General features: G+C 42.0%; 1 protein-coding gene across 10 annotated transcripts in view; it reads left to right on the top strand.

Annotated features, from left to right (window-relative positions):
• SHANK2 (SH3 and multiple ankyrin repeat domains 2) overlaps positions 1-13616 on the top strand; it is a 688250-nt gene that overhangs the window by 82970 nt on the left and 591664 nt on the right. For 9 of the 10 annotated variants that reach the window (XM_075927688.2, XM_075927690.2, XM_075927695.2 and 6 more), the window contains one exon: positions 13180-13408. In XM_075927688.2, the coding sequence (XP_075783803.2) occupies positions 13205-13408 (204 nt within the window). In that variant the 5' untranslated portion in view covers positions 13180-13204. Of the gene's footprint in view, positions 1-4052; positions 4152-13179; positions 13409-13616 lie in introns of those variants that run through there. The other variant, XM_089778576.1, reaches the window with a different exon arrangement.

Consider the following 13616-nt stretch of genomic DNA (forward strand, 5'->3'; position numbering starts at 1 on the left):
TATTGGAGTAGTTACCCAGTCTCAAAGGCAAAATGCCTTCTGGAAAATCATTTAAACTGTAGTACAGATCCTTTAAATGGAATATTGAAAAATTATTAACAGGTGGGGGGGGAGGGAGAAAAAAGCTATGAATCAGATTTTGCAAATGAATGAATATTCAATGTTGTTGTATAGTGGGGGTGCTGAAAGCCATCAAACAAAACTGTAAACACTGGGTATGATGGAAACCAGTTCAAGACGGGTTGCTGCTGCAGTCCAGCACCCCTAGTTACAGCACCTTTGCTAACATTTTAAATCTGTGCACTTTCTGTGAAAGATTGACACGAATAAAGATTTGTGTATGCACAAAGAATGATTAAGAGCATACACAGAGAATTGAATTAATAGTCTGCTACTTACTAGCTGGTTGTGAGGGTATGTCTACACTACCCCCCTAGTTCGAACTAGGGGGTAATGTAGTCATACGGAGTTGCAAATGAAGCCTGGGATTTGAATTTCCCGGGCTTCATTTGCATAAAGTCAGCCGGCGCCATTTTTAAATGCCGGCTAGGTCGGACCCCGTGCCGCGCGGCTACACGCAGCACGGACTAGCTAGTTCGGATTAGGCTTCCTATCTGAATTAGCTGTACACCTCCTTCCACATTAGTGAAGGATTTTTTTTGTTGGGGGGGGGGGGATTGCTTCACCTCTCATTTATGTGCAGCCCACAACTGATTTTTCTGTGGGTCAGTGACCCCCAACCCAAAAAATGTTCCCCATCCCTGTAAGTCAGGTGAGTTAATAATGCTATATGTTTAAACTGAGATATATTTCTTGGTTCTAAAACAATAAACCCTTGATTTTTTTTTAAATATAATTCAGATCTTGGATTTTGCCACTGTTATATTTAAACTTGGTCTCTTCTCTATATGTGTGCTTGGGAACAGCTTGTTAAGAGCTGTCTTACAAAAATATTTTCTGCTTCCGCTTTGACTTTGTTTAGCCTTATCTTCAAAGGAAAAAGGTGTTCTCTTATTTTGAGTTACAAGATAGTTATAGTCAGTGCTTTAAAAAAAAAGTGCTGGTATTAGAGTTTCAGGGAAAAAACTGCCAGGGAAAATTTCTAGAGCAAAAAAAAAAAAAAAAAAAAAAGTGCTGGGCCAAATGCAGTTGTGGTGCCTTTAATTGCCACATGTCCTGAGCAGACTTCTGTGCAGCACAAGTGCTCCCAGGGCCGGCTGGGGGCTGTGCCAGGGGAAAGCAGAGAGTGCTCCCAAAACAAGGTGACAGTACACTGTACCGTTGCCTACCATCAGAAAAAAAGCACTGGTTATAGTATTAACTCTTTAGAAGGTCCAGGTAAAACTTAGAACACCTCTAGTCTTTTAACTTGACATGCTACCACATGTGAAAGCTACAAACTGTCTTGTTTTCACTAGAATTTTCCACATGCAAGTTATCTACACAAGATAAGAAGACACCATTTTTTTTTGTTTCAATGCAGCGTTCTAAGACTTTATTTAGGGTGGATTTATTTCAGTCAAAGTGCTTTAAATCAGCTATTTAAATTGTGATTAACATCACCAAGGATGTGTCTATACAGCAGGGCTTAGCTCAATTTGCGTAGTTTATTTCAAGTTATGTCAGTTGTGTAGCATTATTTCGAAATAGAGCACTCTTCCTCCCACTTCCCTTACTCCTCATACAATGAGGGTTTCAGGAGTAAGAATTCCTCCAGTTTGACAGTATTTCAACATTATTTCTGCCTGCTGTGTAGATGTGGACTGAGTTATTTCAAAATAATGTTGCTGTGTAGATGTACCATAAGTAAAAACCAACTTTTCCATGTGTACTTTAGTTATTTTCTAAAGAAAGGTACATTCTCATTGGTTGTTATAATTATAAAGACATCACTATTGTCCATCTTTTGCTATCTATAAGGGCACACTATGACTATATACATTTATGCAAGCAGTTATGTAGCTCAGTATTTTCAGATTCTTAATAACTGTATATTTTTAGTTAGAAAATGGTGAATGGTATAATGCATATTTACTAGATAACTAATGCTCTAGATAACTAGTGTCAAGCTGCATTAGGATGCTAAATAGAATTTAATTAAACTCCAAAAACAGCATATAAAATGTTTATTAAATAAAATGAGCCTTTAATACATTACATGGCCTATTGTGTTCTATTTATAAGGTTGTCCTCAAAATTTAAATGAGGGGGAAAATGTATTTCTTTATTGAGAAAAGGTGCTTTTAACTTGATAGTATCATGGATTCATCATTGTTTATATTCTGGTGAAATGTTTTAAGTGATTATAGTAAGTATAAGGCTTAACATATTTTGTATTTAATTCATATTTCATCTTTAACAATTTTATTTTTAAAAAGAAAATCTTATAATTTAAACAACAAAATAAAAAAATCCAATTTAAATTAAAAAATATCAGATTTTTTAAAACATTGTAGATGTTTATCCATCCTGCCTTTATCCATCAAAATAGAAAGACTTTTGTTGCCTCAGATACTTTATTCTCAAATGTTTTGAGATTTCAGTCAGATTCCACTGAAGGGCGAATACCAGTAGACGAGTTAATTTCTGAATTAATAGTTTCAAGAACCTTCCCAAATTTGCTTTGTGATCTAGAATTATCTTGTCATGCTCTCATACTTTGCAGTTTCTGTAGCTTCCTTATTAGCTGGTAAATTAGAAAATTATTAGATGCAAATTGATTTTTTCCCATCCACTAGAGTTCAAATTCCAGATTATACATGGTCTCCTTTCATCTCTCTGTTATACCAGCATTAATATAATAATGATTTAGTATACGTCTGTGTGCAAATTTGACTTTTGATGTTCTCCCCTCTTGTTCTCACTATTCAGGTGACATTTGTTGAAAATTTTGACCCCGTGTCTTCTCTACTTTCTCATACCAATTTTATGTCAATGTAATTTAATTGAAGTAATATCAGCATAAAACGGGTATAATAAGATTCTTTTCATTTACTTTAGTGATTTTTGTATAAGGCCCTTTGTTACCATCAGACCTTGTTAATATTAACCTGAATATTAGCACATTGGCATAATCATACTATCGGAGCAAGACTATACTGTACCACTCATATAATAGTTTCTTTTGTATCTGCACTTTTCTGTGATTATAATTTTAGTTTGTACATTGACACATATTGAGATTTGATTATAAATGGAATATTTCTATATAAATTCAATTTAAAGCAGGGGGTGGGAACCTTTTTTGGGTTGGGGGTTGCTGACCCACAGAAAAACTAGTTGGGGGTTGCACACAAGGGAGAAGCAAAGCAAAAACCAAAAAAACAAACCAAAAAAAACAAAAAAAACCTTCACTAATGTAGGTCCTTACTGAGAAGACACTCCCCACATTCCCCTCACACACCAGAGCCTAGGCTAGTAGATTTTTTGTGCACCAGCCCCACAGGAGGAGAGCTGGGGGCTGGGGTGCCAGCATGGGGCCCCTCAATGCTGGGGGCCACATCTGGACCCAGCTGGGGGCTGCATCTGGACCCAAACCTTAGGTTCCTCACTCCTGGTTTGTAGGTTGCATCATATTATATGGTTCTAATCATGATATCTCTGTTCTGTAATCAACAAACTTTAATTTCTCTACATTGAGCAGGTTCTTTGGGCTTTTAAAGTATAGATTTTTTTCCTCCATTAATTTACCAAGCCAGAAGCCTGAAACTACTTCTGCAAGACGATCTCATATTCTAACCTCCTTCTAACTGGCCTTTCTTCTACATAGTTTACAGAGGTATGAATGAACTGGGACTGTCTCCCACAGTCTCTTTCCTGAAATCCATCTGAAATATTTCCTGTTTTAAATGCATCAGTAGTCACTGGAAAACTACCACCTAATCTTCTCTAAGATGTTGGCTTGGTAACATGGGAAGCGTGTCATAAATCTGCAGAACCTAGGTATGCTCCTCAGAAAGGCTGCCTGTTACTTTTCTCTCAGGATTTAGACTATTTGGGAAGGAGACTTCTGTTTGTCTTTCTTCAAAGTTAATTATTAAATACCTTTTTCCTTTTTGAACAGTTGCTGCTGTTCAAATGGCAACCTTTTCCCATGGCCCATTTTGTCCCCTGAGGACAATGCTGGTTCTGTAACTGAGAAGTTCCCACAGGTATGTTTTTTAACTGGTTACAAAGTAGCCGTTTTGATAGATTGTGCTCTTTAGGCACTAAAATGTTACTGCAAAAATTAATGTTTACATTGTAATCACATTGCTCTTATCAGGATGGGGAGCCTGTAATTCGTGACTTTGAATTCACTTCTGACACTGACTCCCTCTCTGATCTTGGGCAAATCACCTCCCCTCCTTGAGCTTTGGCTAGCATTTACTTACTCACCAGAGTAATAGTTAATTAGGGTTAATACATTAATAATTGTAAAGACCACTGAAGTGTATATTGGCACGGAGCCCTTGTCTGCATTCCTCACTCAAGCCAAGGAATGTAGAATCAGGACCCTAATGCTCATTTTTATTACTGACATGCTAGAAAGTGGGATTTAATTTAATGGGTTCCCTTCACATCTATACAGGGACCCTCTGTGTGTGACTCTTGCCCTTTCTGGATAGAAAGGGTAGGGGAGAAGATCAGCTGTAGCTACAGCACTATTGTTTTTTCCCTGACCTCAGGATCCTCAAGGGGCATAGACTTTATAGACCGTTGCAGGGAGTGGGTAGCCTCAAGTTGGGTTGGGTTTAAGCCAGAGGGGTGCATGACATTCCTTCATTGTCCCCAATAGCTTAGTGTGGCGGGCCCCTCCCATCTACCCTCTTAAGTCCAAGGCCCTCTGGCCTGAGTCCATAGCACAGTCCACGTCCAGCCATTTTTGGCAAGGCCGAGGTCCTCTGGCCTGAGTCAACTCCACAGTTTAAAGCTGGCCCTTTAAGATAAGGCCAAGGCCCTCCGGCCTGAGTCCACAACCCAGATTAGGGTTGTAGCAGGGATGCACCCCAGGTAGGGAGACCTGAGCCCATCCTACTCCACCGGGTCCCGGCCCAGGGCCCTGTGAGAGACCGGGTAGCGGTCTGTTTTGGGACTGGTTCAGTTCAATAGCTTCATCAACATTTTAGATATTGGCATAGAGAGTATGCTTATTAAGTTTGCAGATGATACAATTCTGGGAGGGGTTGCAATTGCTTTGGAGCATAGGGTCATAATTCACAATGATCTGGACAAACTAGAGAAATGGTCTGAGGTAAATAGGATGAAGTTTAATAAGGACAAATACAAATTACTCCATTTAGAAAGGAACAATCTGTTTCACACATACAGAATGGGAAGCGACTGTCTAGGAAGGAGTACGGCAGAAAGGGATCTAGGCATAATAGTGGACCACAAGCTAAATATGAGTCAGCAGTGTGACGCTGTTGCAAAAAAAAGCAAACATGATTCTGGGATGCATTAAGAGGAATGTTGTGAGCAAGACACAAGAAGTCATTCTTCCTCTCTATTCTGCGCTGATCAGGCCTCAATTGTGTCCAGTTCTGGGCACCACGTTTCAAGAAAGATGTGGAGAAATTGGAGAAGTTCCAAATAAGAGCAACAAGAATTATTAATGGTCTAGAGAACATGATCTATGAAGGAAGATTGAAAGACTTGGGCTTATTTAGTTTGGAAAGGAGAAGATTGAGAGGGGACATGATAGCGTTTTTTAGGTATCTAAATGGGTGTCACAAGGTGGAGGGAGAAAAATTGTCTCCTTGGCCTCTGAGGATATGACAAAAAGCAATGGGTTTAAACTGCAGCAAGGGAGGTTTAGGTTGGACATTAGGAAAAAGTTCCTAACTGTCAGGGTAGTTAAACACTGGAATAAATTGCCTAGGGAGGTTGTGGAATCTCTATCACTGGAGATATTTAAGAGCAGGTTAGATAGACATCTATCAGAGATGGTCTAAACTGTACTGAGTCCTGATGTGAGGGCAGGGGACTGGACTTGATGACCTATCAAGGTTCCTTCCAGTTCTAGTGTTCTATGATTCTGTGAATATAACTTGTTGCTATAGTTTCTGTTCTTTCCTTCCTCTTTAATAGGGAATTCCTATAGCATCAGTTGTCATGGAATTAGATGCCACAGCTATTTCAAAGGTGAAGGATCTCTGTATAGTTAACCTCCTAGTGTCTGCCAAAATTGGTGGCTTTGTAGGGCAGATACTATGGTCTGCCCCATAACCCTCATGTTTCTCCTCCCCACCATGCTATGCTGTCAGGGAATCTCTGTAAGGCAATCCTCACAGAGCTTTCCTCCCACTGAATGTGTGTGTATGCGTGCATGGTAGATTTTGCCTCATATTTGTAAATAGGGCATTTTGGGACTGATGCTGCAAGGAGTTGAGTTGGGAAGGTTCATCTATTCTCAGGGCAAACAGACATCATAACTATTAAAAACTTCAAACATGGCAATATTAAAATTTCATTTGCCTGGTGTACTTTGGTTGTGTGAATATTCTGTTCTGTTAATCTTCTACATACAGGTTCCACCTCTGAAAACTGGCACTCTGTGGTCTGGCAACATCCGTGGGCAGGCAGCAGAGTCAACAGCATGGCTGGGTGGTGGGAGGGCAGAGCCCCATAGAAGTGCTGGGCCAGGCCCAGAGAACTCTGGCAATCTGCGTCAGAGTGGAGCTGGGGGCTGGAGAAACCCAGCTACCTGTGGCAGACCAGGGCCGTAGGCCAGACAAGCCATCTGTGACCGCATGGTGTCTGAGAAGCTTGACAGCCCGTGGCAGTGCAGAGCTGAGGAAACCTGGTCACCCACAGCAGTACAGGGTTGGGGGCTGGAGAAGCCTGGCGGCCCATGGTAGCCCAGGGCTGGGGGGGCCAGCACCAGCAGGGCAGATATCCTGGCTGGCAGTGAATAGAGGGGGCCAAAGGCAAGGGCTTGGATCAGGGCCTGTGGGTGGGGACACTTCCCCTTGTCTAGCAAATTCTCTCATTTGGGACCAGTCATATCCTGATGGTGCCAGACCAGGGAGATCCAACCAATGGCTTCACTTTTTATTAACATCCTGGAAACCAGAGGTTCAAGTGGTTATTCTCTTCTAGAATTCCAGCAATGGCTCTTCAGTGATAGTTTTTATGTGAAAATACTCATGCTGCAAAACTTAGGAAGTTTGAGCAGATCAACTCTTTCTTTATGTGCGATATAGATGTAATTTATTAGCTGTCTGCAAGCTTAAATCCACTACCTTGCATTCTTTTTGAGTGTCCCTGTGGGTGTTCCACTTCAGGTATGCCTGCACACTGTACCTTTGTTTGGAGATTTCTGAGAGTGGTGGTCATTCAGTCTACTCTCTGTGCCCCAGATATCCTCATGGCCCACGTCAAACCCCTATCCTCCCACCCCATCTTTATAGATCAGTAAACTTTTGCAATGTGTTCTCTGACAAGTGAAAATCAGACCAGCCTTTTCTCCTGCTAGAGCACAGATGCCATGCTGTTAGCTTGATAGCTTTGTTTATCTGATATATTTTAATATACTTTCATTGTCTCTTCCTGGTGACTAGGGTGGTCAAAGAAGCAAACATATATCTTTGTATAGGGTTGCCCTGTTTACAGCTATCCTAACATGGCTGGGACTGCATGAAGGTCAGCAGCTACTTTTTGGAATAGGCCCGAGTGGCAAGTGCTGCCAGCCAGCATCTGGTTCCTGGAGCACTTGCTGCCCCTCTGTAATGATTCCTGTCCCCATGTTTGCTGCCCCCTGTGGTCATGTGTGAGTGTAACTGTCCTTGTCTCACACTCCTCCCTTTTCATTTGCTATAAAACAATGACATTCTACACACATCCCATTGTCCTGGCACAACCACACCCTGACCTTGCTTTAAGTTATGATAAGAGGAAGCTGCATACCAAATTTGGTGGTCCTGGCTTTACTATTTACATGGACTCACAGATGAACGGCAGACAGACAGATGCACATTTCTAAAATATATTATATGATCAGTGAAGACAATCTTTCTGGTAGCAATCAGTTCTGCCCAGAAAGCTGGAGTATTGAAGGCCTGTTTATAGTATTCACCCAAGAAAAAAACATCACTATGGGCCCTTCCAAGATTTTTTAACTAAGGTACAGTAGTCTCAGAATTTCATATTAATCAAACCATTCATCTCCCATTTCTCAACCCCCCCCCCAAGTAATCCCATATAGGACTAGTCAAGGAGTCATATTCCATACCCTAACTGTAAGGAGGGCATTAGCCTTTTACATGACAAAATTATTTAAAAAATCAATGTGACCAGTTGTATTCAGACAGAACAAGGGTTTGGTATTTTAAAAACAGAGGTTATCAAAGCAGATCACCAGATATACTAACATCTGTTACAACAGATCTCATGTGTAACCCTCTTTGAGGGCGATAGCACATTCCATAATATCATAATACCCTTGCTTAAGGATGTACAAATTCCAGATATCTGTAGAGCAGCAACTTCCTTTTTTTTTCTAATTGTTATGCTTTGGAGCCTCCAGTAAGACCAAATGCTGTTGTAAGCAGTGCAGTTCTGTTTTCTCTGTTGGACTCTGTTCTGAACTGCCTGCCTCCTTAGGGAAGTACTGCTCAGGAGTCACTGGAAGGGGAGCATCTACAGGAACACTATTTGAAGGAGGAGAGTTTGTGCAGTAACTGGAGTTCTTCTAGGCATGTGTCCCTGTGGATGCCCCATCCCTGCCTTTGGGTATGTCTACACTACAATGTTAGTTCGAACTAACGGACGTTAGTTCGAACTAACATTCATAGCCGCTACACTAGCGCTCCGCTAGTTCGAATTTGAATCGAACTAGCGGAGCGCTTAGTTCGAACTAGGAAAGCCTCATTTTACGAGGATTAAGCCTAGTTCGAACTAGCTAGTTCGAATTAAGGGGTGTGTAGCCCCTTAATTAGAACTAGTGGGAGGCTAGCCCTCCCCAGGTTTCCCTGGTGGCCACTCTGGCCAACACCAGGGAAACTCTATGCCCCCCTCCCGGCCCCGGACCCCTTAAAGGGGCACGGGCTGGCTACGGTGCCCGTGCCAGGTGCAAGCCTGCCAGCACCCAGCCAGCAGACTCTGCACCTGGCACGGCACAGAGCCACCCACCCGATGTCCCCCAGCCCACCCCCTCTTCCCGGGACCAGGCTGGCGGCTCTCGGGAGCTTGCCCTGGACCGCAAGAGGCGGGCACCTTCCTGGGCTAGTGCGGACATCGTGGACCTTTTCCACGATCTCCGCACTAGGCACAGGAAAGTGGCCGGCTAGGGCAGGAGAGCTGCCAGCCTGGCCACCCAGGAGCAGGTGTGCATGAAAATCAAGGGGGTCCACTGAGACCCCCGACCCTGAGCCCTGAGCTTACAATGGCCGTACTGGGTCAGACCAAAGGTCCATCTAGCCGACAGCGGCCAACCCTAGGGACCCTGGAGGGGATGGACCGAAGACAGTGACCAAGCCATTTGTCTCGTGCCATCCCTCTCCAGCCTTCCACAAACTTTGGGCAGGGACACCACTCCTACCCCCTGGCTAAGACTTCCATGGACCCAACCTCCATGACTTGATCTCACTTCCCTTTAAACTCTGTTCTAGTTGTAGCCTTCACAGCCTCCTGCAGCAAGGAGTTCCACAGGTTAACTCTTTGCTTTGTGAAGAACAACTTTCTCTTACTAGTTTGAAGCCTGCTACCCATTCCTTTCCTTTGGTGTCCTCTAGTCCTTCTTTATGGGAACTCATGAAGAACTTTTCTGAATGCACCCTCTCCACCCAACCCCTGCTTTTAGAGACCTCTATCCTGTCCCCCCTCCGTCTCCTCTTTTCTAAGCTGAGAAGTCCCAGTCTCTGTAGCCTCTCTTCATCTGGGACCTGTTCCCAACCCCTGATCATGTTAGTTGCCCTCCCCTCTCCCAGCCTTTCTCTTCCCCTCTCCCACCTCCTTTTCCCAGTCTCCCCCAGTTTTGTTCAATAAAGACAGAGTCAATGTTGGAAGAAACGTTATCTTTATTTTGTACATCAATAAGAAGGGGGGCTAGGGAAGGGTAAGTGGAAGGAGGTGAGGGAGGAATGGGGTACGAGCTCCCGATGGGGAGGACTGGGCTGGCTCTGCGGGCTTCTGGGTGTGGAAGCTCTCCTGCAGCCCCCCGATTGCCCCCTCTCCCCAGATGGCAGCCTGCGGCAAGTGCAGCCGGGCTGATGGCCGAGTGGTGTGATGTGCCCAGTGTGAGTACTCCGGGCAATCCAAGCCAGGACTGCTTTGCAAGCGGGGCACCCCTTAGAACTGTCTGTCCGGGGTGGGGGTCGGGACCCTTTAAGCACAGCCCTCGGTTAGCCTGAGACAGCATCTCCACGCTCTAAGTCCTAATCTGATGCCCTGCCGGCACTGCTTCCGGCCATCCTTAAGCCCTGTTCAGGGTCCACTCAATGTGGACTTGCTAGTTCGAATTAGCAAAAAGCTAATTCGAACTAGTTTTTAGTTCTAGACGCGTTAGTTCGAATTAGCTTAGTTCGAATTAGCGCTGTAGTGTAGACATACCCTTTCTTCCCCTCTGTTTCAGAATCTCCCATGGGAGACTTTTCAGTGGAGAGGGAACTGAGGGTGGTTTACCCATCTGGCCCACGTAGCCTTGGCATGAGTATAAGAATGTTCTGGGTGCTGGCTGAAGGGGCCCTACTACAAAAATCTCTGATCAAGGCACAAGTACACATGCACACCAAAAATGGAGTGCTTGTGGGACACATATCTCAAAAAACAGTAGTTAATGCACCAAGTGAGTAATATTCTCTATATATTACTCTCCCAAATGGTTTTTAGGGAGGGACAAAAATGTGTTTTTCTAGTTGCCACCAGTTAATCTGTTTTGTTCTGCTATGCGTTGACCTACTGTATTTTGGCTTTATATTATATGGATGAATAAGAAAGCCATTGCAATGTTTATTCTTCCTATTGACTTTGGAAAGGTGCTTTGGAAAGCTTCATTAATCTACGGCTCACTGAAGCAGTAAAATACTCCCCCAAGAGTTTTCTTTTGTGGATAGTCTTGCAATAAACTGATGTAAAATGGTTTGCTTTCAAAATATTTCAATGCACTATTTTAGTCTTCATTATTAATGATAGGTTTGTAGCTGAAAGTAGTAAAACGGTTGTGTAGCTTAAGGTTGGATACAAACACCGTTGTCCTTGACCAGCAGTAAGAGGATGACACAATGTTAGACTCTTTGGTGTGCTTTTGCAAAGTTTGCAATTAATCTCTCGTTAAATTGGAAACATTGGTCCTGACTTTCCATTGCCCTGTCTCTCGTGTAGTCATTTGCTCCACTGCAAAGTGAATATAAAATAGTAAATTAGAATGGTAGCCTTTTACACTCTCTTTGCATTCAAATTGCACTGGTGTAATTAACTTCACAGGTGCGGGGCAGTGGAGAATTAGCATTGCACAATATTTTTGGCTCACACTGGATCCTGAAACACCATTGTAAAATGTTCTTCTAGTATTTCTCTACTCATTCAGCAAATGCAGTATTTCCCTGAGACCCAATAGTAGAGGTAGAGCTTAATTTTTATTCAATCTTGGTTCAGGAAAACTGCCACTGAATCAAGTGAGTCAGATTTAAATATGGATGTTAGGATTTGCCCAGGATGATAAATCTACTCCCGTGAGAGTTTCATGGCATAATGAAATTAATCCAACAGCCATTTGTGGTAGAAAGAGAGTGTTGTCTACAGCACTGAGATATTCTGTTCTAATTCTCCCACTGAATTGTTTTGTGAATGACTTTGACCAAATTGATCAACCTCCTGTGTTTAGTTTGCCTCTTTGCAAAATTCCTGTAATATTTGCCATCCAAGGTAGAGTCAGTAAAGCTGGTTGGGAAATGATTTGTTCTCCTGTGAAAAAAATTGATGAAAATGAAAAATACATATTTTTGTTGAAAATGTTCTTAGATTTATTTTGGGCTTTTCATTGAAAAACTGAGAAAAATATTAGTTGTTTTTTGGCTAGTAAAATCTGAAAATGTGTTTGGTTAGGGAAAACTAGAAAATATTTTTTTGAATGAAAATCTGAAAACTAACTAAAAATGGATATTTCCATTTTGGGGGAAAAAAAAGGTATGTTGAAAAAAGATTGAAAGAACTTTTTCTACCAGTTCTGCATACGAAACCATTTGAAGATGCTGTAAAAATATAAAGTGTTTCTTCCATCTGTTGACACTTGGGTTCAAAACCACTTACTTCTCAAGTGAAAATGAGTTTGGTTTTAGTCTGATCCATAATAAATGTGTGTCAACAGCACAAAAAAACCTGTATTCGGTTTAGCACCACTGGAAGTTTGCTGCTGTGTTGGTGTCAATGGATGTTGCAAGGCCTGAGGCAAGGCATCCTCTAAAATTGCATGCACGAAGTCTGCATTATTAGTCCTTCACTTCCGTGAAATAGTCTGCATATTTGTACAGTATCCAAACTGATGGTTCTTTCACAGCCTTTCTTTGGACAGTTTTCCTACTACTTCCCAACTATTCATTGGTGAAATTTATTTTGAATAATTTGTGCCCATCAGCCCATGCTGTTCTTTTTAATAATGTAGCTTTTTTGAAGTAATAGCCATACATTTTGGTCAAATAAGACTCGCAATGCACCAAGCATACTGTTGGCATTGTATTTAATTCTAGAGCTCATTTAATAATCAGTATTATTTTATTAAAAGTAATTTTTGTAGTGGGAAAACTACTCCTTCGAGTCAGACCCAATTCAAATACAGTTTACAACATTTAAAAAACAGTGAATGGTCCTACAGCAGGACCATTCATTGTTTTAAAGTTTTTTCAGTTACAGATTAACACGACTACCCCTCTGAGATAGTTTACAACATTATCATTTGGGATCAAGCCTAGTAGCTTGTCATCTGTTCTGAATCCTTTTGATGATTCGGTTTGACATGGAGGAAAGGTCATCTCTCTTCCCCCCATCCCCCACTGCTCTTTCTTTACTGAACTGCTAACCACATTTATTTCCATTGCTCTCTGCCAACTCATACAAATGGGGGGAGGGAAAAAGAGGTAAGAGAAAACAGATGACTTCATTGTTAAGTGTGCTTTAGATTAAAAATTACACAAAAATGTGCCTCTGAACCATATTTGAAACATTACCTATAATTTACCTTTGTATTGTGTTCTGTGTTGATAGGCACATGAGGTAAAGGAAACTGAACATGCCTCGCAGCCCAACATCAAGTGAAGATGAGATGGCACAGAGCTTTTCAGATTATTCTGTTGAATCTGAATCAGACAGCTCCAAAGAAGAAACTATATATGATACTATCAGGGCTACTGCAGAGAAACCAAGCAGCAGAATGGAAGACAGTAGGAGCAACACATTAGTGATACGAGTTGTAATACCTGACTTGCAACAGACGGTAAGGGGAATTGCATTATAAGGTTTTCAAATGTTTGGTCAGATACTGAAGTCAGTAGAACTATTTCAATTTCTGTCACCCAAAGGGCTAGTTCATTATGTTAAAAGTTTTGCAGTGTCTAAGACTGTGATGTCCTATTTTGTTTGGACATCCACCGTTACGATCCAAGTGACACACCAGAATGATTATTTGTCCTAATGAGATTATA

This window comes from Pelodiscus sinensis, chromosome 5 (assembly GCF_052426305.1).
Source record: "Pelodiscus sinensis isolate ZL-2025 chromosome 5, ASM5242630v1, whole genome shotgun sequence".
NCBI classification, from domain to species: domain Eukaryota; kingdom Metazoa; phylum Chordata; order Testudines; family Trionychidae; genus Pelodiscus; species Pelodiscus sinensis.